General features: G+C 42.4%; 1 protein-coding gene across 2 annotated transcripts in view; it reads left to right on the top strand.

Annotated features, from left to right (window-relative positions):
* The window catches only part of DGKI (diacylglycerol kinase iota), a 308,979-nt gene that overhangs the window by 269,165 nt on the left and 15,939 nt on the right, over positions 1-23,875 (top strand). For both annotated transcript variants that reach the window (XM_048499948.1, XM_048499947.1), the window contains 2 exons: positions 17,647-17,684; positions 22,205-22,325. In XM_048499948.1, the coding sequence (XP_048355905.1) occupies positions 17,647-17,684; positions 22,205-22,325 (159 nt within the window). The remainder of the gene's footprint in view (positions 1-17,646; positions 17,685-22,204; positions 22,326-23,875) is intronic.

Genomic DNA, 23,875 nt, shown 5'->3' with positions numbered 1-23,875 from the left:
CAATTGCGCCCGATAAGATTGAATTTTGATCTGCAAAATGGACTGGATATAATTGGTGTACTCCATTAACCAGAATCCTTACTTAGTGGGAGAACTTCTAAAATATAGGTTTTAGAATGTATAGAGCTTTTTAAAACTGTCTGAATTTTCATAGCTAGTTGTGTAATGCGCTGTGAGCTGCAGAAGAATCATGATCCGCTGGGACAAATTGACCATTATATATGGTAGGTTGATGGCCTCTCACCCTCATCTGTTGAAAAAGAGCCTGCATGGGGTAAGTGGTGCATGGCCTGTACAATCCAAAGGAGGTGACACTTAGGCTCCTTCCGCACATGCAGAATAATGCACTTTCAAACTGCTTTCAGTGCTCTTTGAAGCTGTGCGGAATAGCAAAATCCACTTGCAAACAGTTGTGAAAGTGGTTTGAAAACGCATTATTTTGCATGTGCGGAAGGGGCCCTGGTGTTAAAGACCCACATAGCCCAGGGGAGGCTGTGACTGAGCTGCTGGGAGCCCATTTGACCTAGGGGAGTTGGTGACCAGCCCACTTAAGGGTCTCTCATTAGGTTTGCCAGCTCTGGGTTGGAAAATACCTCAAGATGTTGATGGTGGAGCCTGGGGGTAAGCTTTGGGGAAGAGAGGGACTGCAGCAGGGAATACAGCCATACAGTCAGCCTTCCAAAGCAATTGTAATAGTGGGAAACCTCCAGGTGTCACCTGGAAATTGGCAACCCTACTATGCATCATGGAGGAAATGACTTCCTCCACACTTGAGGTCCATATGGCTGGAAGGAGTCAGCACACAGCATGACCAAGTCATGCACATCTCCGGGAAGATGGCACCAGGCATGCCTGAGGCCCATGCAATCTGGAGAAGGCAGCACCCCACGCACCTGAGGCTTGCCCAGGGCTTGGAAAGAGTTCACTTGATAGTCAGCCAGCTTGCTTCTTTTTCCCTTCTTTGGAGGGGCTGTGGCCAGGGTGGGCTGGGAGGTAGGCCCTTTTCCAAGATCATTTTCCCCATCCCAATAGACCTCTGTGATTCTCTAATTGTTGACTGGAGGTGGTGAAGGTGTAAGTAAAATGAAGGTGCATAGGGTGGCAGGTTGACCATAGGTGGGATCCAGTGATGTGATTGGGTGGGAATTTGCAATATAGTACATACCAAAAATAGCATAATTCTCACTTCAGATTTTTTTCCCTTATCACTGTGGACATTAAAGAGGAGAAAAACAAAAAAGAAATAAAATGGCTCAGGGAGAAAAGGTTAAGAGACAGAGCTCATACGAATTAATTTGGTCCAGAAGAGATTAACTGGTTCTGCTCCAGAGTCTCTTGTAGTTCCCTGAACCACATTCCGCCCCAGGCAATCTGGACAAAACTGTACATTTCCCCTTATATCTCCACAACAAAATGGTGGATACTGTTCTTTTTTAAAAATGAAAGTACACATATGTGCCTGTAGCATGGGCCTTGTGCAAGAGATTGCTTTATGGATCTATCTCAGAGACAAGATATGAGTCAACAATGATGTAAGACACATGATGAATGGAAATAATTAAAATTGCAATGGGCCAGTTCTCACAAACTGACTCATTCACCCACCCACCATCCCACACAAACATATATATACTGAATATTGTTGTTCCAGCTTTATGAAAGAATTAAAAAGAGTTTATAGAAATTTTAATTACTCCATAAATAGTGTGTCTGTGTAAATAAATCAGCACTCGTAGTGAAATTTATTCTGAGTTTTGGGTGCGCAATTTTTATGAATTGTAGTTGGTTTTAGTCAAGTAAGAATTGAATTGGATGCTTCTTAGTTTACAGGTTTTGCCAATACTAAATACTAAACCACTCAGTACTAACCCAGTACTGTGCTTTAACTTGCTTATACAGGAAAAGGGTGAACTAAATATTAACTAATTCTAGAAAGAGGTAGTGACTCAGTGATAAAACACACATTTGGCATGTGGAAGTCTCCATGTTCAATCCTTAGCACCTTCAGTTACAGCTAGTGGGTGTTTTGGAAGGACATCTCTTTGCCTGAGTCCCTATATTAGTGCTGAGGGAGACAGAAGCACTGTAATTTGGCTGATAAGGCAGCTTCTTACATTCAAAAAGGTTGGTAGACTCAGATGTTTGTGGCGGGTTACATCTATGTTTATATCCTGCCCTGCTCAGAAATTCATAACTGAATGTGGAAAAAAAGGATTTCTGTGCTTACAGAGACCATAATGGCTATAGTCAAAGGCATTAACTGAGAAAATAAGGTGAAATTTATGTTCATATAAAATGAGACCAAATTATCTACCTGATGAGAAATACAGTTGTTTGAACTTTAGGAAAAAAAGCATACATATATTGGTGTAGGTTGCTACAGTCTATTCCGATCCATGCTCCACAGTTACAGGCAGAAGTCTTTTTCATTCCCATTACTTTGAATCCCTTAACCAAGGCTGTTTCCACATGAGGATGTTCCCCCAAGTATGCTTCCATATGGCTTTTTCTGACAATGGCTTGAAGGGTTCTGGATTCTTTCCCTTTTAAGCTTGAACCAAGAAAACTCCAAGATACTGTAGATTTGTGAAGGTCCTGAGCTGTGGCTTACCTCTTGTAGGATTATACCCAAGGCTTGATATTATGATGGGAAATGGAAAATGACACCATATGGACATCTATGTGCTTGTTTCTGTGGGACTTACACTGAAGGAACACCTGGTTGACTCAGCCCCAGCAGCTATGAAAACAAAATTCACCTTCAGGCCTTTGAAATGTCATTTCACAATATGAAGAAAGCCCACGCTGATCTTTCCTGTCTTACCACAGCTGAGTGATATGTCTATTGCATTTGATCCTTGCTAAAACCTGACATTGCTGCCTCTGATTCCCATACTTCAGAGGAAACATTACATTTTAATAGGGTGTCCTGGGTACTACTATTATGGTCCTTGTCAGTGGGCAGTGATTTATGAGATGAGCTTACAATTTCCCTTACATTATCTTATTGCTCCATCATTTATCTATTAATTGAGTGTCAGGCGGCATATGGACAACTTCCTTATGGAGCCTCCTGGCTTTCATCTCCAATATCTTCCTCTACCATCTCCCCTTTCTGTCTGCTTCTGCTGTTTTCTTCCCTTACACAAACCCCTCTCAAGTTCCATTTACCACCTGTGCCTTTGTGACCAAGGACCAGCTCTTCAGCTTGATCAATATCCCTAGCCATTTCAGTACTATAAAAGCATTTATGAGCTTACTTTGAAATGGAGAATCAAAGCCACAAGCACTCTTCTCCTATCATGCCAAGGACATTAAAAGCTTCTGTTTAATGACAGTGAAATAGCTGGCTGAGAAATGCATTACTGCAGATGAAAATGATTACATGCAAGAGTGAACCCAGCGATTTCTGCATTCTGCTACCTTCAAAGAGCAACGGGGTTGTTATGCTTAGTGTTAATGTTTTGAGAACTGCCCTTGTGATAAGAGATCCAGCATTGTGTTTTCCTTCTTGGTGGCCTTCTGCCTGAAGTGGGTTTATTCTTGCATTATCCTACAGATACAGAACAACTTTCCAAAGAACATGGCCCCAAGTCCCATCTTCGCTGGGCTTTAGGAGGGCCTGTAAGTCCTGTTCCTGAAGGCCTTTTTTTTAAAAAAAAAATTTGCACTGCAGTCCTGTGCAGGGTTTTTCCAGCTTAAGGGCACTTTCACACATGCTGAATAATGCACTTTCAATCCACTTTCAATGCACTTTGCAGCTGGATTTTACTGCGCAAAATAACAAAATCCACTTGCAAACAATTGTGAAAATGGATTGAAAGTACATTACTCTGCATGTGCGAAAGTCTAAAACTGGTCAGAAATCAGTGGGCTTAGACTTAGAATAACTGCATAGTGACTGCATCATTAGAGACAGAGCCTTTGAGAATGGCTAAACACGTATCGTTTTGAATTCTAGGAAACTGTCATTTAATGTATTTTTAAAGAATGTTGCTAGAAGTTGCCTTCAGCTTTAGGGCAGCCATGGTTTAAATGTTTTAAATGTTTTTTTAAAAAATCATATAATGGCTTTTAAGACAGCTGTTGAAAGTAGACCAACTAGATATAGATCTACTACATGAAAGTAGATCAAAGTAAAAGGTCATTGTTGATATTCCAAATGATGGAGGGAGTAATATGCATTGGGGCTTAGGTGTTAGACAAGGGGTTTAACTCTTCCTTTCCACCTTAAAATTTCCCTGCTTGAATATTCCCCTGACCAGTTTCTTTGGTCCCCAGCAGAGAAAGAGGCTCCACTTACACTGCAGTGTGAGCTTGATCCACATCTCCCTCCCCACGGTTATTTTTCATGGCCAAATAATATATAAAACTGTGTTATTTGACAAAAATCAAGTGTAATTGTTTTTTCTTGTAAGTTTTTTATTTGTACTCCAAATATTCTTAAAAGTCCTGTCCATTGTGTGTATATAACAAAAAGTGTAACCCCTTCAAATTTTTACCTCAAGTAAATACTAAATTCCATCAGCTGTTCTTAACAAATTGAATGTTGAACATATGAAATGGCTTTGTACTTTGTAGTATTGTAACCTCTTATTGGAATTGGCTCTCCAGGGAAAAGATCTTTTATTTCATCTAGTACTTTACCTTTCAACTGGAGATGCTGGGGGTTGAACCTGCGAACTTCTGCATGCCAAGCAAGTGCTCTACCACTGAGCCACAGCCACACTCTTTGTACTGTCTACTTTGACAGACAGTGGTCCTCCAGGATCTTGCATGAATGTATTTTACATCACCTACTAATTGGTCCTTTTTGATAGAGTTGCTGGGGTTTGAACTTGGGATCTTCTACATGGAAAATGTCTGCTCTTTTACTGAGCCATGACCTTTCCTTGTGTTTCAACCATGCTTTTTCATCTGCTGTGGAACTCTGGACCAATTTGGGGAGTTTCTCTTTAGTTATCAGGAGCGTAGAATGAAAAATCCTAGCCTATAACAAAGATGTGTGGCTTATTCATACAGCATCAAGTGCAATTTGTGGGATCGGAGAATTAAGAGCATCAGCTTTGTGGAGCAGTGTTTGCCTTTAAGGAGGAAATCCATTGCCATTCAGCCCTCGTAGTGATGTTTCTGACCCTGATTCATTCCTCTCAAAGTTACAGAGTTTTATGAAGGTGGTTGCAACAAAGTACAGAAACCAATTGTCTTTCCTGTTCTGTCGCTGATTCCCTCCAGGTGTGTGACCCTTCATTCAACAGCTCATAGTACCAGACATCCCATAGGGGAGCCCCTGCCTAAATAGAGAATTTGACACTTGTTCCTTGCCAGCGCAGATCCCATGGGAATAGTCGTCTGTGCAATAGGTTTATCTCCTGTCTTGTTGTCAGTGGCTTTGACAGCTGCAACCTGAATGCAAGTCACAGCTATCGGTTCTGACTACAAAAGTCAGTCTGAGCTGTTTCTATGTGCTTGACTTGCACAGATTGGAAAAAGGAAGCTGTGCTGGGGAGTACTTTGCTGAGCATTTGAATAGCATTGATTGGATTTGGAAGGCGACGTCCACCATACGTGCAGCTCATGGTGGAGTCTTTCAGGGATTGTTTCAGCTGGGACAAACTAGTCTTAGAAATCACCTCCACCGTAAGTCCTTCAACAAACCTGGGCTTCTGTTTTACTACTATTGCTTTGTGCATCATATTTAACTGCCATGTGCATGCAGAAGTACCACTTCTACATCATCGATCATGATTCTATGCTGCACTTCCCCCCAAAAGGTCCAGAGTACAAGCCTATGTGGTTCTTCCCCCTTCCCTTATTTGCTCACAACATTGCTGTGAAATAGCTTAGGCTGACAAAATGTGGTGAGTCTCATTCCATCCAGTGAGTATCATGGGTGATGAGGCATAGAACCCAAGCCTCCAAGGTTCTAGTCTGTCACTCCAGCTGCTGTACCACACTGGCTATATGGGACTTTTGAGATTTATATGACTTCCTGTCTATCTGCAAAACAGAGACAGGAACTGGGAGGTGAGGTCACACAGAGAAAGGAAAATTATGAAGCATCGTGGTTAGAGTTTGGACTGGGAGTGGGGAGATGCCTATTCTATTCCGCATTTGAGAATTCAGTGGGTGAGTGTTGCCTGTTACTTTTTTCTCAGCCTATCCAACATAGGAGGATCATAAGCTCCTTGGAGGATGAGTGGGATTTCAAACTAATCAAATAAATATGAAGCATTGGAAGAATTTGTCTTGGTGAATTGTATTGTCCTTTTACTACTGACCACCAGTGTCGTGTAGCTGTTAGAGCATTGGATGAGAATAGGGCAGACCTGTGTTCAAATTCTTATTTAGTAACCAGGGGCCCTTTCCGCACGGCGGAAAGGGCGCCTCTCCACCGGCAGAAATTATGGTGGTGGAGGAGAGGGCGCCATTCACACGGGAGCATCCAGGGGTCGGAGGGCAACGTGGGCGGGTCTCAGCAGCCCTCCAGACTGACGCTGGAGGATGAGGTGAGGGGGGAGGATGGGAAAGCGGTGTCTTGGCACGATGCTGTTCGCACCGCGCCAACATGATGGCGGCTCTTTCCAAAAATCTCCTTCGGGAAGGGAGATGGAAAGCAGCGCCACTCGGGGCCACACAGGATGGCGCTGCTGCATTGCAGCAGTGGCACCTGTGCGAACAGCACCCCAGGGACCGGTGTTTTTCCGTCCCTGGGCCACTATTTTTGGCCCCGTGCGGAAAGGGCCTTGGATTAGCCAATTCTGCAAACTGGAAGGTTGTCATAGTGGAGAAGGGGAGAACTACTTGAGATCCTTGGAAAAAGGAAGGGGAGGATAAAAATGTATGAAAAATTTACTTCACAACGACTGACCACTTCAACTTGCCTCGTAATGTGGTCCCATTTCTTAGTATCCCTACACTTCCTTGTAAAAATCATTTCTTCAGAAAGCCATTGATGATTTTATGCTTTTCCTAATGAAAGTCTGCAGGCCTCTGAGTGATATAGAATCTGTTCACATAGCAAGAAATGAATCTGTCTCCTAATGTGTTCTCTGAAGAAAGGAGGGAACGCAGCAGGAGAAAGTCCTGACTTCATGTATTTATTTTGATTAATTAACCACTTAGGGATGAAACAGCCCATATATTCTCTTTGGACAGAACATTCAAGACCAGCTACCCTTGTGGGGAAGATTGCTAGGGAAGCAGGCTTGATCTTTCATCTTATTTCTTATTTCCTCAGCCCAGTGGAGGATTAGAATAGCTCTGAGGTTACTTTACTTGGAGCAAGGATGTATTGGCCTGGATCTGTTTGATTTGCTGTTAATACTGAACCAAGTCCACAATATCCAGAGAAGTCTCTTATGCCTCACATTGAGAGCCAACAGTAAGACATTCAAGGATGGGAGAACACCTGAGATGTTGGTGAAGCAGATGAAGTTACCATAGAGTGAGTTTTTAAAAAGTAATTACTGGGAACTAATATGAGCTTGGTAGAGTTCAAACTGCTTTGAAACCTATCGGTATAGAGTCCAATAAAATATCCATAGGACTGCACTCATGTCAATCTATTCAAGCTTAATGGGTGAGGCTTTCCCTTGGGCATTTGATTTCATGAATAGGCCTTAGGCTGTGGGATTCCTGTCCCCATGGAGGTAAGCTTAATATTCTAACCAATGGAGGTTAGAAGGGTGTGTGTTTTTTAATCTAGAAGGGAAGGACTTTAAATGAAGTGGTTTTAAAATAAATTGATCCCACTGATATTAACTTATTTCACTTTATATCATTGTAATTTGATCTTGTGTTTAAAAAACAAACTGGATTTCATGGCATGGTGTTATCTTATTAGCTGCCTTGGGTGACACTGTGAGTCAGTCAGGCAGTGCTTGAATTAGCTAGAAAAGGGTTCCCTGAATCTAAAAGGTCTGAAAAATATAGATCCAACAAGACTTGGGAGCAGCAGAGGCGTAGTGGTTAGGAGCAGGTGCATTCTAATCTGGTTTGATTCCCCGCTCTGCTGCTTGAGATGTGGAGGCTTATCTGGGGAATTCAGATTAGCCTGTGCACTCCCACACACGCCAGCTGGGTGACCTTGGGCTAGTCACAGCTTTTCGGAGCTCTCTCAGCCCCTCCCACCTCACAGGGTGTTTGTTGTGAGGGAGGAAGGGAAAGGAGTTTGTAAGCCCCTTTGAGTCTCCTACAGGAGGGAAAGGGGGGTATAAATCCAAACTCTTCTTCTTCTTCTCATCTGACATCAATTCCACAGGGCTTGTAAGATGGTGCTGTTCCACCAGGCCTATTGTTGAGGGCAGCGATAGCTTGAGTCATCTTGCTGGCCTCCCTCCCCACCCACTTCCTTCCCTCTTTCCTTCCCTTCTTTTCCCTTTCCTTTCTATTGAAACTGTTCCTCCCTGGTTTGTTTATGCACCGTGCTGGTTTTTAGTGTGAATTGTTTTATTGTGTTTTAAATTGTGTTGTATTTATATGAACGTGTTTGATAGCCGCTATGGCAGGGAGAGCTGGATACAAATCCAATCAACAAACAAATTCTACATGGGCTGTGACTGAGCGCTTTCCTGAGACATTTCAAAATATCCTCATCCTGCCAAGAAATTGCTCAGCAATTGCTTTGCCGCCTTGTTCTTCAGCTTACCTCTTGGTCAGAATCCAAACACTAGATCTCCATACTGGAGAGACATCTCCAAGCAGATGTGCCTGTTTTGAGCTTGAAGACTGGTTCTGGTCTGTGTGTGCATAACCCCTCAGCTGAGGTTACATGTGCCCTACCTGATGTTCTCAAGAATCAAGCTCTGTATGAATCCATTTCCATAAATTAATAGGACAGCACCCTTGACCCTGACAAGGAGATTACAAGTCCACTATAGATTGTTAGACATTTGTACAAATATTAGAGGCAAATGAGTGTCAAGTCTGTGGAGTCAATGAGAAAAAAAATGCCTCATTGACTGGATGGCATCAGCATGAGCACCAAACTCTTGTCACATAAATTAGTGTTATTGAATTCTCCTCACCTGGCAGTGAGCAGTGTTGTCAGACTGGATGCTGTCAAAGTGTCTCTGCATGAATATGTTTAAAAATCACCTACCTTGGCAGCCAGTAGATGCGCCAACCAAATTTCAAGTTGTGTTATGGCCGTTCAGGGCCCCTCTTGTATCCCTTGGCATGTCTAGATGCTACAGTCCCACAAAAGCACTTTCAATGAGCGTGCACAGTGGAACGGCAGAGGTCAAAAAGCCCTTCAGACAAAGGGGAAAGGAGGAGTCTCAGTATCCAGTGGGATGGTTTCTGAATAGCCAAGTTGCTACGGTAATTAGGAGTGAAGGCATTTGTCTATCCAGGCTGGGTTTGCTTTGCTTCTCATTCTGGTTTTGCTTTAAAATCTGCCTTTATTCAATTACTCTTCTCCCCCTGCCAAAGTAATGCTGTTTTAATGAAGTGAGTCAGACATACAGCCAAATCTCTCCCCGCTCCTCCATTTATCCCCCCCCCTACCTGTTTTTTTGGCCTAATCACAAATGTTTTCTTCCTTTTCAGTCCTTTCCAAAAGTGACATAAACTTGTACTGGGCTTTGCTTTTCTTTGAAAATTGCTCCCTTATAGAATTTTTGGAGGAGTCAGCGGGCGGGCATTCTGGCAGCACAGACGGTGAAACTGACACCTCCTCCCTGGTATGGAGGGTCTTTTTGTATGAATCTGTCCCTTTGGGTACACTTTGAAAAGGAACTGAAGCTGATGTTAATCAATGTACCTTATGAACCATGGGTTTGCGACTCTCTCTCTCTCTTGGCAGATGACTAAGCAGCTTAATGTGAAATTAACTCCTCTTCCTTTTATACTACTGGAATCAACTGGCCTTCGAAGGGGCAGATTTTTGTATTTATCTTCTGTTCTGTTCTATCTTAATACGGGCAGAATCCTTCACATCAAGCCTGGTAGATGACCTTGGGTCAATCACAGTTGTCTCAGAACCCTTCTAGCACACACAGGCAGGCAATATCAAGCCACCTCTTATTTGTTTTATCATTTGTTTTATAGGCTTGGATGGGCTCGGGGTAGATGGGCTCGAGGTAGCTTATAAGTGAACATTTAGAATAGAATAGAATAGAATCTTTATTGGCCAAGTGTGATTGGACACACAAGGAATTTGTCTCCGGTGCATATGCTCTCAGTGTACATAAAAGAAAATACATTTGTCAAGAATCATAAGGTACAGCACTTAATGATTGTCATATAGGTCTAGTAAGCAATCAGGAAACAATCAATAGTAATACAAACATAAAATGTAAAATCATAAAATAAAATGAAATGTCAGCACAGGTTATAGTCATACAGTCATAATTGGGAGGAGATGGGTAATAGGAATGATGAAAAAAGTAGTGCAGTAATTATATAATAAATATATAATAAATAGTTTGACATTATCGAGGGAATTATTTGTTTAATCAGGAGTGATGGCATTCGGGAAAAAACTGTTCTTATGTCTAGTTGTCTTGGTGTGCAGTGCTCTGTAGCGACGTTTAGAGGGTAAGATCTGTCTGTCTATGTCCCATGCGAGGGGCTTAGTAAATATTTTCATAGCCCTTTTTTGGACCCGTGCAGTATAAGCAGGTCCCTCAATGGAAGGTAGGTTAGCAGCAATTGTTTTTTCTGCAGTTCTGATTATTCTCTGAAGTCTGTGTCGATCTTGTTGGGTTGCAGAACCAAACCACACAGTTATAGAGGTGCAGATGACAGACTCAATGATTCCTCTGTAGAACTGTATCAGCAGCTCCTTGGGCAGTTTGAGCTTCCTGAGTTGGCGCAGAAAGAACATTCTTTGTTGTGCTTTTTTAATGACATTTTTGATATTAGGTGACCATTTCATGCCTTGAAAATGGGGTTGCTGTAAGTCAGCTGTGACTTGACTGCACACATATGCACACACACACCCATACCTCTGTGTTGACTGTCCACAGAGCCCAAACACTGGGGAAAGGGGAGGGAAACAGGTATACATTATCTGGGTCCAGGGCTCCAAGTGAAGGTAAGCTTCAAGCTCATATTCAGAAATAGTCCTCTTTGGTGGTTTTGTTTGTAACTCATTAGATTGTAGGGATCAGATTTTGGAGGGGGGCTGTATTATGACTTTGCACCAAACTCAGAAATGAATCCTAGACCCTGGCGATGGCCTGCGTTCTGCTCCACCTGTCTTCTGATTGTACATGACAGATTTCTATAATTAATTTCAGAAACTGTGCATGTTCTTGCCACAACTATCTGTTCCTTTCATTTGTGCAAATGTTCTTCCACTGTGGTAAGCCAAGTGCAGAAGGTCTCAGTGTATTCATTTGCCTGTGAGTTGAAATCCTGATGTTTGTTGCTTCCCATTCATATAAAGGCAAAGGAGGGGTTTCAAAGGAGGAAGAGGATGTGTCCGGGTGAGCTGATGTATGCTAGTGTAATCTTTTAAAGTCTGAGGGGTTAGCTATCATTTTTATCTCACCCTTCCCCCAAGGAGTGTAGAGCTGTTTGACTGCTGCTCCTGTTCATTTTGGCTGTTTCACCTCAGGGAGAGCAAATTTGCAGGTGTGGCTGTATGCCACTTCCACAGGTGGGTTCCTTCCCCTTGGCTGGGGCCACAAAGATGGATATGTTACGCCAGGCCTATGGTTGGGACAGCGACAGTTGCATCTTTGATGGCTTCCCTGCCTTTACCTTTATTTTTACTCTTTCCTTCACCCTTTTTAATTTACTTTTATTCTTATTTGTCTTGTTTCTTTAGTAAACTGATTTTTTGGTTTTCATTCTCTCCTTTATGTTCCTCCTTCCTTGGTTGTTCACCCGGGTGGAGAAATAAAATTGGAGCACCAGTGTGTATTTTAATTGTTGTGTATATTAATTGTATGTAGATTATTTGATTGTTTTAAATTTCTGAATCAGTTAACCACTCAGAACCTGACTTTGGCCAGGAAAAAGCAAGATTCAAATGTAATAATAAATAAATAAAAAGAAATAAATAATCTACTCACCTCCACTTGAAAAAACCCCCAGTAAAAACACCTCAAGGGAATTGGCTTGTTGTAATCCAGGATGAACAGAACTTATTATTTATGTCTGACATCTGTTGCCAGAGTCCCAACACTTCTGAAAGAGAAAGTTCCTTAACAGTGCCAGTTGTGGGAAGTTTACCTAATTGACAGGCTTTTTAATTTCTTTCTTTATTCATTTTTTGCTGGCAACTACAGCCAAGAGGATGAAGGCTTAAAGATGCATAGAAAGCAACCTACCACATTCATCCTCTAGGCTCCTACCAACAGGAGAAAGGAAGGCTATTGATGTTCTAGCCAGCCTACAGACGTGTTCAGTGTTGCCAGTTGGGTACTTTGCCAGTTAGTTATATGGGTAGAAGTCTGCACTTCTGTCTGACTGGCATTTTCCCTCCCCCTTTCATCAATGAGCAAATCCACTTACCCAATCAAAGAGCACTAAAGCATTTCTATTTCTCCCCACGGATGCTCATCCCAAGAAAAGTCAAGGCAGTAATGACTCGGTTTCAGTATGTGTTTGAACAGAATGATGCTTTGCAACATTCTCAAGGCCCGAAAATACTTTATGGCATGATAAAAAGTGTGCATAATTCATGTTCTGTATTGTTCAGCAGCAACACTTGTCTCCTTCTGAATAAATACATTTTAAAAGCCTTCCTTCATCCATAATTGCACATTGATAGTGCCAGCTAGGGTTTTCTTTTTCCCCCCCGAGAGCTAACCCACGCCAAACTGCTTGTCTTGTTGTGTGTTTGTTTTCACGAAGGTCAAAAGGCACCTTTCTGTTTCAGCCATTTTTAGCTCCGTGGCAAACATTTGTGTGTTTTTGATGCTGTCCTCTTGGTTTTCTTCTTTTCCCTGTCCTTTTCTGCTGACCTTGCTGTTTCACCCGATTGGACGTGCAACCCGTGTGATTTTGTCAATGATGCCTTGACATCTCAGACAATGACTTTACTGGCACTAGTAAACAAAATCACATGGCTCACCACAGCCAACTGTATGAAAGTGCAGTGTGGACAAATGAGGGCACTGGCTACAAGAACAAATGAGAAAATAATTCAGACAGGTTGCAGCAGCCTGGGGAACCTCTGAAAGTACTGGAGATATTTTGATTGGTTAATACATCAAAACTGCACAGTTAGGGAAGCATGGAATCACATGTGGTGAAACACTGTCTTCACACAGTAAATTGCAATTGAAAAAAGAACTTGCTGAAGCTTATTCACATTCAGACAGCTAGCACAGATCGAGCCCAAATTAGCATTGACAATGAGGTCATTGAGTGCGTCCAAGACTTCATCTTCCTGGGCTCAAAAATGGACTGTAATGGAGAAGTAGCCCCTGAGGACCACAGTCTGATTCAGCTGAAAAGGGAGGTATAACACCCCACAGTGTACAGGTATGCTGAGTTGCTTTGTTACTCCCAACACAAAATTCTACTATTAGGGTTGCTTTTCTGCAGATTACCAGGCTGCAGGGGGAGTGGGGGGGGGGGCTGCAAATATGGGGAAACAACTCCAGAACTCTGGTCACTCTGGGGATTCATGAGCCTTGTTTTCACACAGCATTTGGGTTAAGTTTTGGTAACAGGAGGGAAGGCACGTAGGTAATCTATGGCAGATTCTGCATGGGCCAAAAACAGCGGTGTGAAAATGGTGTGAAAACAGTGTAAAATGGTTTAAAACAGTGTAAAAGCTTTTTTGGCCCATGTGTAATCCGCCTATGTCTGGGAGTCTATGGTGGTAACTGGCAATCTTGCTAGGGCCAGGAAACTTCTTCTGATGCAAGAGGTTGTTTCATCAGTGGATTAGGGATGAGTTCCATGGGCACCATCGTGGGATCAGAACCAGCCTGTGCAAGGCTTGTCAACTCCAGGTTGGGACATTCCTGGAGATATGAGGGTAGAGCCTGGCAATGATGGGGTATGAGCTAAGGGGAGGGGAGGGACTTCAGTGAGCTATAATGCCATAGAACCCACCCACCAGAGCAGCCATGTTCTCCGGGTAAACTTGTCTCTGTAGTCTGGAGATCAGTTTTGATTCCAGGAGATCTCCAGGCTCCATCTGGAGGTTGAAAACCATTTTCTGTGGTAGCCTTCTGACTTGAAACTTTTGGCCAAATGAGTCAACCATTAAAAGATAGTCTGTGGGATCTATAAACCTTAGTTCCACATGGTGACATCATGGAGTGCATTTCCCTATCTGCCGTGCCCCCAGTAAACTCTTGGGAAGGTGTGATGAAATGAGTGATGTTGTTGTAGCCTGTTGTTGTGCATCAAAGGAACTTTGTTTGATGAGAACACAGAGGAAATCGGACAATAAATCTGTATCTGGTATTATGCCCATTTAATTTTTTTGAGGATTGTTTGTGTGTGCGCTAAGTGCAGTCAAGTTGCTTCTGACTTTTGTGACCCTGTGAATAAATGCCCTCCAAAAAGTCTCATCATTAACAGCCTTTCTCAGGTCTTTCAAGCATTTTTGTCTTTTCCAGTGACTCTTGTCTTAAAGTACGACCACCTCAGTGTAGTCATTGTAGCTTCTGGGGTAAGTTCAGGCTTGATTTGAGCTACAGCCCCCTTATTTGTCCTGTTGGCAGTCCATGGTAAACCTCTCTTCCAACACCACATTTCAAAGAAATCTGATTTCTTCCTGCAAGCTTTCTTTATTGTCCTGCTTTCACATCTATACCTAGTAATGGGGAATCCTATAGCAGCTGGATCTTGGTTGCCAGTTCTTACACTCAAGAATCCTGGCTGCCCTTTCCAGTCTCAATTTTCTACTGATCTCTTGATTACAGTCTCCCTTTTGGTTGATGATGGAGGAATAGAAAGTCTTCAATAAGTCTTCAGCAATTTCAACTTCCTCATTGTCCACCCTAAAGCTGAGTAATTTGGGGATTTTAAGCATAGATTTTGAAAAGTCGTAAGAACACGCAGTAAACAGTGTTCAGATCATAAAGATACTTACCATTTGATCTCAACAGAGTCTTGGACTCTGTAGCCTCTCTGTTTTGGCCGTCGCTATTGAATATGAAGTGAATATTGTCTGCATTTTGAGAAAGAGAAGAGGGAAATAGGAGGTTGTGTGCGCTGCAAACAAAAAACAGCTTTTGAAGAAGAGCTCAAATCCAGTTTGTGCTAATTGATTTGGAAATGTTGTTGTGCTGAGACTAATGAAGATGCAGACTGAGCCTGATGCTCTGAAAAAGAACATGTTCTCTCCTCTATTTTGGTCATGGCCATGTTCTTTTCTTCCTTTTTTTAATCCTCAAAAAAGCAAGCCCAGCATGTGTCTCAATTAAAACAGCGTCTGGGTGTTTCTCAGAATGGGTATATAAATTGACACAAAACTTGCCTTTAAAAATTTCCATTGCTGGGATCTGGTATCCGAAGACTCTGTTGGTTAGACGTTCGATTTTACATTTTCTGTGCTATGCAAGCAAGAGTTGAAACAAGAAAATGACCTGGAGTTTTTTTACACTTGCCAGGAAAATATCCCTATCTTACATACTTCTGTGCTATGAGTAAGAAACATGAGTTAATTTTTCTGCTTGCTTCCATTCCTATGACTTCTAGTTTTTCTGTAATATTTTTAACACGTTTGTGGTTTTATTCCTTGGGTGATAATGAGGTCCTTGTGGGTGGCATATTTGTATATATTTGTGGGAATTCAGAACTGTGTTTCTTGTCAACCCTGTGTACTGAATGGGTTAGGATCATGGAATCTCCGTGTTTCTCCAGATAGGTTTCAGGGACTGATATTCCCATCAGTTTCCCTCACCAGCATGCACCTCAATTGGCCATGGTGACAGAGGCTGATGGGAATTGTAGTTCCTGAACATCTGGAGAGCTGCAGGTTCCCTACCCCTGGGCTAGATCAACAATTGTCCATACACATACTTGCTCCATTGTGGCTTCTGCCTTGTGGAAGGGCCTACTCAAGGAGGTCAGAAAGCTCCCACTCTCCTGGTCTTCAACAATCTATGCAAACTAAACTATTCAAGAGGGCTTTTTTGTGCCAGTAATAGGGTTGCAAAATGGTTCACAAAGTTTCTTGGATAAATAACTTGGGACTGTGGTCTATATTACTGTGTATAGCTTGCGGTGAGTAGGATCCTCATATACAATTTGCATCATTTAATGCACCATGTTAATCCTTACACTTTACTTAGGTTCAGTTTTTAGCTTTCAGGATTGTTCCGGATTTCTCCAACTCTAACCCTATGTCACTGTTCACTGAATGTCCCATCTTATTGATTGTACTGACTCACTCTGTGCAATCTGTCTTAAATGCCAATGAGAAAGGTGGGTTGTAAATGATGTAAATAAAGTAACCCCCTAAAAATACCATCACATTTGATTTGACTATTTAGTGTAGTAAATTTTACCTTTGGATTTTTCTATTCCAAATGTATCAGTCCTGTACTTCAGATCCTGAACTGTCTGTAATACTGAGGATAGCTGGCAGTTTAGCTTTTTTTTCTTTCCTATTTTTGTATCCTGATTGGACGTTTCTGTCAGAATCTCTCCCCTGCTAGCAAAACTTCACAGTTCATAGCCCATGGTTGGTGCCAGTTATGGATCCTCAAAGGGGTAGCCCCCATCTCCTGTTAGCTCCCATTGGAAACAATGGGGGATAGGTCACCCCTCTTGGGGGTCCATAACTTTGGTCCTACTGAACTGAATTGCACCAAACTTGTGTGGTATCATCAGGACAGTCTTCAGATGATACCCTGAAATTTGTGGGTTGCTAGCTTTAAAAATGCACCCCCTGCATGCCAAAGCACAAAAAACTCTGAATGCCTTGCATTCGAATTCATTCATTTACAGGCGAGACGTATTCGGCCGATTTTTGCCAAATATGCCCATATTTGCCCAGATTCAGGCCGAATCCAATATTTGTTGCACTCAAATCCCCAAGCCTAATAATACTCTGTGAAGAACTGATTCAGAAAGATGGTCTTGCAGATACAAAGGCCTCAAGACCTCTGTCTTTGATGGATTTAGTTTCAGCCAACTTTGCTTTAGCCATTTCACCATGCCCCCCAAACAGCTGACCAGAATATCCGAGGGGGTATCTAGTCAGCCATGCGTCAGTAGATATTACTGTGTCATCTGTATATTGGTGACAACCCAGACTGAAGCTCTAGACCAACTTGGCAAAAGGGTGCATACAGATGTTAAATAAATTCGGAAGACAGAATTGCCCCTTGCGGGACCCCACTCATCATTGAATGGTGTGCTGAGCTTCTCTCCCCAACCACTTCTTGTATGAAATTTGTGATCCGCATGAAACTTTCAAATGCAAAATGGATTGTGCAAGAGACCTGGATGTCTCATCTAAGCACTGTTGGCTTTATGTTCATTTTATGAATAGGTTTAAGTGCAACCCATTTTAAGCCTCAGGTGCAAAAATGCTGTCAAAGCTAGAAATGCCTGGATCTTGTCAGGCTAACGTTAGGGTTGAAAAATCACATGGGTGAAACACCAGCTCCCTGCAGAAGAACTTGACTTTGATTATATTTTAACACAGTCAAATAGTGTAAGCACATTGGCACAAATGAACACTATTAATATTAATTTCCTCTTTTTTGACTTTTGCAGCACTTTTACAGTCAGTAATAGCTGGTGATTTTCTAAAAGTAAGTAAAAGAAAGTCTCATGTATTTTATTATCACTGTGTAGATCTGCATAAGGGCAGTTCGTTATTTTTCTTCAAATGAAGAATGTTAACTCTGCTGAGATAAAGAAGATAGCCAAAATCCAACTAGCATCACCTGCACAACACAAAAGCACACAAGTGCAGCAGTCCAGTGACACTGACATCAGTGAAGAGTTCCCTCCCACTGTTCCAACCTGCTTAGAGTCTAATTCCTCTCCATTCTTTGGGATTCAGCCCAAAGATTGCCGATTGCTGAATGCACACTCTGCTGGACTGAGAGACTTGCTCCAATTACAGAGCAATCCTACGCGATTGTATTCCAGACTAAGGCCACTGATATCAACAGATTTAGACTGGAATTACTCTGCATAGGATTGCAGAGTAATGTTAGAGAAATGTCTCTGTGTGCGAGGTATTTGATAGGTTGCTCATTAGGAGTCCTTTGTAATGGGATTCAGTCCATGACAATGCAGACCCTGTTGCAGGAAAAAATATATGCAGACCCTGTTGCCATTGCCAAATCCAATGTCACAATCATCTTCGACTTGAAATATTGTTTCGATATTATGAAAATTGGTGCTTTCTTCTAGCATGGAGTTCTTACCTTTTTGAGTCTGCAGGCACCTTTGGAATTCTGGTACAAGGAATGGGTACAGTCATGAATTGGCAGCCCCAGGAGGCAGAGGCAACCACAAAAGGTCAGGGAGGGAGGTTACGCATAACTCTAATGCTAGCTCTTCAACATTTCATGCAGAAGTTCTGTTTAATAGAATTTGAAAATTAATGTCCTGTTAAAAAGGTTTTCTTGGATGCACACAGCCTACCTTGAGTCACCCTGTGACAATTGTGCTGCGGTGGCAGTTGCTCCCATAGCAATATTTTTTTTTAAATCTGCTTGGCTAATCAGATTTTCAGTGGCCAATCACAAACCTTTCTTGGCAACACCCCTATCAGGCCTCTCCTACTTTCTAAAAACACTTGGTGAGTTCCAGGGAAAATGTTGGTGACACCATGGCACCCATAGGCTCAAAGTTGGGGACTCTTGTTTTAGCATGCCACTGATTAAATAAGGAATTGTCTGGGAAGGCTTGTACTTCAGGATGTTTGCAAGTCCTGTCACAATATTTTCTGCTGTCATGCTTGGGGTAGACTAAGATATAGGGAAAATTTTACTAAGAACAAACTGCAAAGCAATCACAGCTACCCCAAGACAATAGTTTTAGCAATAGTACAACTTCAGATCAGTCAGTACAGATGTGAGTGTACAGTTACAGGAACTGTGGCTGATCATTTCAAGATATGATTTATGACCAGTCTAATAGTACATTACTTTCCGCTCCCCTTTGTGCTTCATTACAATGTCAGTATTTGCTGGGAATGCAGTTCAGATATTAAGCAGGTCTGTGTACTCCGAAACCTCCTGTATCTGTCTCTTAGTTGTCAGTGAGGAAGTGGCAGGACCTTTTTCAATCCTTTTTAATTTTTTAACGTGGCTGATGTCTGAAATTGCATCTCTTGTTTTTCAACAGTAGCAGACCACAGTGAAAGGTTACATCAGTGGTATAGTTGGCTGATTGATTTTGATGCATTTGTTTTTTAATAATTATATCCTTTTTTCATCCTACCAAGAGCTCTCCTCATCAGTAATTTTCAGTTTGGGATAGCTGTAAAGTAAGGCATTCAAAATGTCCTCTGTGTACCCCTGAGGTCCATGAGGATTATTTTTGTGAAGAATATATCTTATCATTGGGTACTTCTGGGGCTTCCCATAACCATAGCAACACATTTTCCAGCTGCATGCAAAGGAATTGGTTCTGGATGACAGTCAGCTGTTGATGCCTCCACATACTAAGGGTCACATATGATGTTAAGAGTTCCTCAGGGGAAGTGAGGTCTGATGCATCTGTTCCAATTATGGTGATGCCTCCCTGTCATTCAAGAAACCTTTCCCTGGTGCAAAAGGCTCTCTAGGGAAAGGTACCTTGCAGCAGAGGAAGGCCCTACCATTAACAGAACAGATCCCTGGAATTCAACCCAGTCCTTGGTGGAACACTGTGCAGGAAATAACTGAGGTCTGCAGATCAAATTTGTGGCCCTGTCTCAAGTTCCTTCTCTCTCTCTCTAGCTTAATTTAGGCCATGTCCCAGTTCCATCACAATATTCATTTACCACCACCCCAATTAAGTACATCATAATGGCTTTCAGAACAGGGGGTTCAAGTTTGAGTCCACTTCCAGTCTTAGAGATATGCACTTAAATCTGTCCTCATAGGCTAATGACCTCTAGCCAGACTGGGTGACTGGTCTGATGATCTGTGAACACGTACCTGCACTTGAGGGTTTTGTTTTGTTTTGTTTGATAAATGACTGCAATGTTATCTAGCTAAGCCTCTTTTTTGGCCATTTATTATAGTGACAGCTCTATTACTCCAACTGTTTGCTTCTGACATACACCTCCAAGACACTTGGTCCCTAGGTAACAGTAATCAAAACTGAAAGTGGATCCTCCCAATGATCACTCTTAAAAATGTCCCACGATGTTCTGGATTTTTGAGCAATTGTCTATTCTGTTTAATAAAGCTATGATACCTTTCCTCCAGTAGGACACATTTTTTCCACATTATAGATCATGGCACAATAGCAGATAGCTAAAACAAAGCACAATCATCACGTTGAAAGAACTATACAGTCAGAGCTATACAGTACATGCTAAAAATCCCAATTTTATGGAATCCTTTTGCTATAATCTAAAAGTCAATGAACTGTGCAGGAAAAAAATGGTACAGCTTTTGGTGTTTCATAACACTAGTGGTAATAGAGAATGAGAGCACATATTTGACTGCTCCACTCATATTTGAATACTGCACACACAAAATGAGTACAGGAAGAAGGAGGTTAGGCTACAACTTTTCATTCTGGCAAGTTAGCGATCCAAAATTTTCATGGAGAAAACATTTAACTATGCAGATTCCTACCCACATAATGATGTGCTACTTGTGTTCTAGAGCTGGAAATAGTCTTATAGATCATCTAGAACAACCATCTGTTGAACATGGGAAATCAAAAACTAAAACATTTCCACTCAGTAGAGCCCATTGTATTTTTTCACAGTATAATCTCCCTTCTTCACAGTGACTTGTTTGGCTCCACCCAGTGGTGGGATTCAGCAGGTTCGCACCAATTTGGCAGAACCGGTTGTTAAAATGGTGCTTGTAAACAACAAGTTGTTAAATTATTTGAATCCCACCGCTGGCTCCACCCCCTTTGCAAAGCTGGGATCCAAATGGGTGTGTTTGTGCCTATGGAGAGTTCTCCCCATCTTCACAGGCACTCTGCTGGCTCCCCCCACTGCAAAGCCAGGATCCTGCTCCATCTTCATTTTTTTTGAAGAAGGTGAACTCTGTTCATCTTCACAGGCACCCTGCTGTCACCCCCACCCTTTGAAAAGTCAAGATCCAGCTTTGCAAATGAGGAATTTGCCTATGAAGATGGACAGAATTCTCCCCATCTTCGCATGCACTCTGCTATCCCTCCTTGACAAAGCTGGGATGTTTGGGGAGGGGCCAATTTCAGTGTTTGCACTAGGCGCCATTTCCTGTAGATATGCCCCACCCACGTCTCTTGCCCTAGGAGGATTCATTTTTAGCGTTCATTGTATTTTTCACACGATGGGCTTTATCACCAGATCTATTACATAAAAGGCTAGCCGTGGTGATTACAACTCACTTTTAGACAATTGCCATGCACGCATGGTTTGGGGGAGGGCTTACAGAGGACACGTAAAAAACAACACAAACAAGTCAGCAGAATGTGGTGATTACTCTCCCTCTCCCTCTCCCCCCTCTCTCTCTCTCATGTGCTTGCCCTTCTCCCCCACTGCTAAATAATTTGCAGTCACTGTACCATTTGCAGCTGTCTGAGAAGGTGCAGGCGCAGGCATCATCTTCTCCTTCAAGAAGGGTTGCAACTGCTGGAGGCTGCAACTGTGCTGTTAATTGTTGCATGGTGATACATGCATCTGGGAAGAGGAGCAGGCATCTGGGAACAGGACAGAGAAACAGGAACAGACAGAGAAGAGAACTGGTGGCATGGGACCAAGGGATGAGAAAAAACAGGCGGGGTCCCCCCTCTCACTGAGTGCTGTTAACCAACCAACAGTGTTCTAGAGCCTGCTGTATTTGTTCACACAATAGGCTTTACTGCTAGTATTCATATTATTCATATAATTAATTAGGAAGAGTCTTTTGTGTTTATCTGCCAGCAGTGACGTAGGTATAGATTTTTTATGGGGTGGGTTCAGTAACTGAGGGCTTTCCGGCTGTTCCATTCCATGCATTGTTTCAAGCAAGCCGGACATGTAATGGGAGGGGTTTGAACCCGAGAACTCCCACCCTTACCTACGTCTCTGTCTGCCAGTGTCATTTCTTTTCTTAACCGCTTGTAGGAAAGGAAGCAGTGAATTCACAGAATTTTGTCTTTTCTCTCTGCATTTATGTTCCAGTTCATAGAATGCTGTAAAAAGGGAGCTAATCTGTTAATCCAGGGCCCTGACCATTGTTCCTTGCTTCACCACGCAGCCAAGACTGGTCATGGTGAGATTGTGAAATATATCCTGGATCATGGTGAGTGAGTGGGCAGAAACCCTTACAGATTCAGATGCCATTATTGTCTCTGATCAACTTGTTGGACTAGATGGGACAGGAGAAAAAATTAAAATCCAATTGGATTGCCAAAGAGTTTATCATGGTATAGTGGTTAAGTGTTGTGTCGTGGTTAAGATGGCAGACTCTAATCTGGTGAACTATGTTTGTTTCCCCACTCCTCCACATTAAGTCTGCTGGGTGACCTTGAGCTAGTCACAGTCCACTCAGAACTCTCTCAGTTCCCCCTACCTCACAAAGTGCCTATTGTGGGGCAGGGGAGGGAAGGAGTTTGTAAAATGCTTTGAAACTCCTTAAACAGAGAAAAGCAGGGTATAAATTCAAACTATTCTTCTTAAATGCCAATTGATTGGGGCAGTCAAGTGCAGGTTCTCCAGTGAACTTGAGCTTCTGTACAAGACTGTATTCCAAAACTCAAGTTGATCTTAATCTGGAATCTTGATTTATCCGAAGTAAGCAACCTTTGATTCATTGAGGTGTCCACATGTGAACATCATGGTGAAGAGAAGCTTGATTATTCTGTGGAGATCATGGATGAAGGAGCATGTGGGTTTCCTTGCAGCATTTTGGCTGATAGAATTGGTTTTTTCCCCTCCAAATCCACACTCATTCAGTTCCTGGGGGTTCACTGTCCAAGTAGCATTTCTGGGAAAATTGTGGCTGCAGCAAGAGTGGATAGACCAAGAAGTCACATTCCTTTGGAGCAGCAGTGGCATAGGAGGTTAAGAGCTCATGTATCTAATCTGGAGGAACTGGGTTTGTTTCTCTGCTCTGCCGCCTGAGCTGCGGAGGCTTATCTGGGGAATTCAGATAAGCCTGTGCACTCCAACACACGCCAGCTGGGTGACCTTGGGCTAGTCGCAGCTTTTCGGAGCTCTCTCAGCCCCACCCACCTCACAGGGTGTTTATTGTGAGAGGGGAAGGGCAAGGAGATTGTAAGCCCCTTTGAGTCTCCTGCAGGAGAGAAAGGGGGGATATAAATCCAAACTCTTCTTCTTCTTTGCTTTTTTTCTGATAAATGTCATGCTCAGTGGGATCTAAGCAAATTTTTTTGTACATGGGAACATGGACTCATATTGGCATATGAGTTCCATGTATCTTTTTTTTAAAAAAGTACATAGTTTCTGTGGGAACAAACTGGAAGAGAAGATTCTCATGCTTATTATCCTACTTCAGGAACAGAGGACTGGTCCAAGGTCAACTTTTTAAAGGCTGTCTTATGTTTAGCAAAATGCCACTTCATCAATAACCATTATGAAGAAATCCCACCAAGCTTATTAATAGCACAGTGCTATTTAAAATCGATATGCTTCCCCTCTCCTCCAGTGTGACATGCAGTGCAATTGGGGAGCACCACACAAAGGAGAAACTAGATTATGAAGTCACATTTAGCAAATGCTGTGCTAAAACTTTGGCAGTCAATACTAGTGGTAAAAGTGCTCCTCATCCTGCTTGCCTTGTAATGAACTCCCCACAAAGAAAGCTTTCTTGGAGTAGTGACAGAAAACTGT

This window comes from Sphaerodactylus townsendi, linkage group LG06, assembly GCF_021028975.2.
Source record: "Sphaerodactylus townsendi isolate TG3544 linkage group LG06, MPM_Stown_v2.3, whole genome shotgun sequence".
NCBI classification, from domain to species: Eukaryota; Metazoa; Chordata; class Lepidosauria; order Squamata; family Sphaerodactylidae; genus Sphaerodactylus; species Sphaerodactylus townsendi.
This window is presented reverse-complemented; position numbering and strand designations above follow the sequence as displayed.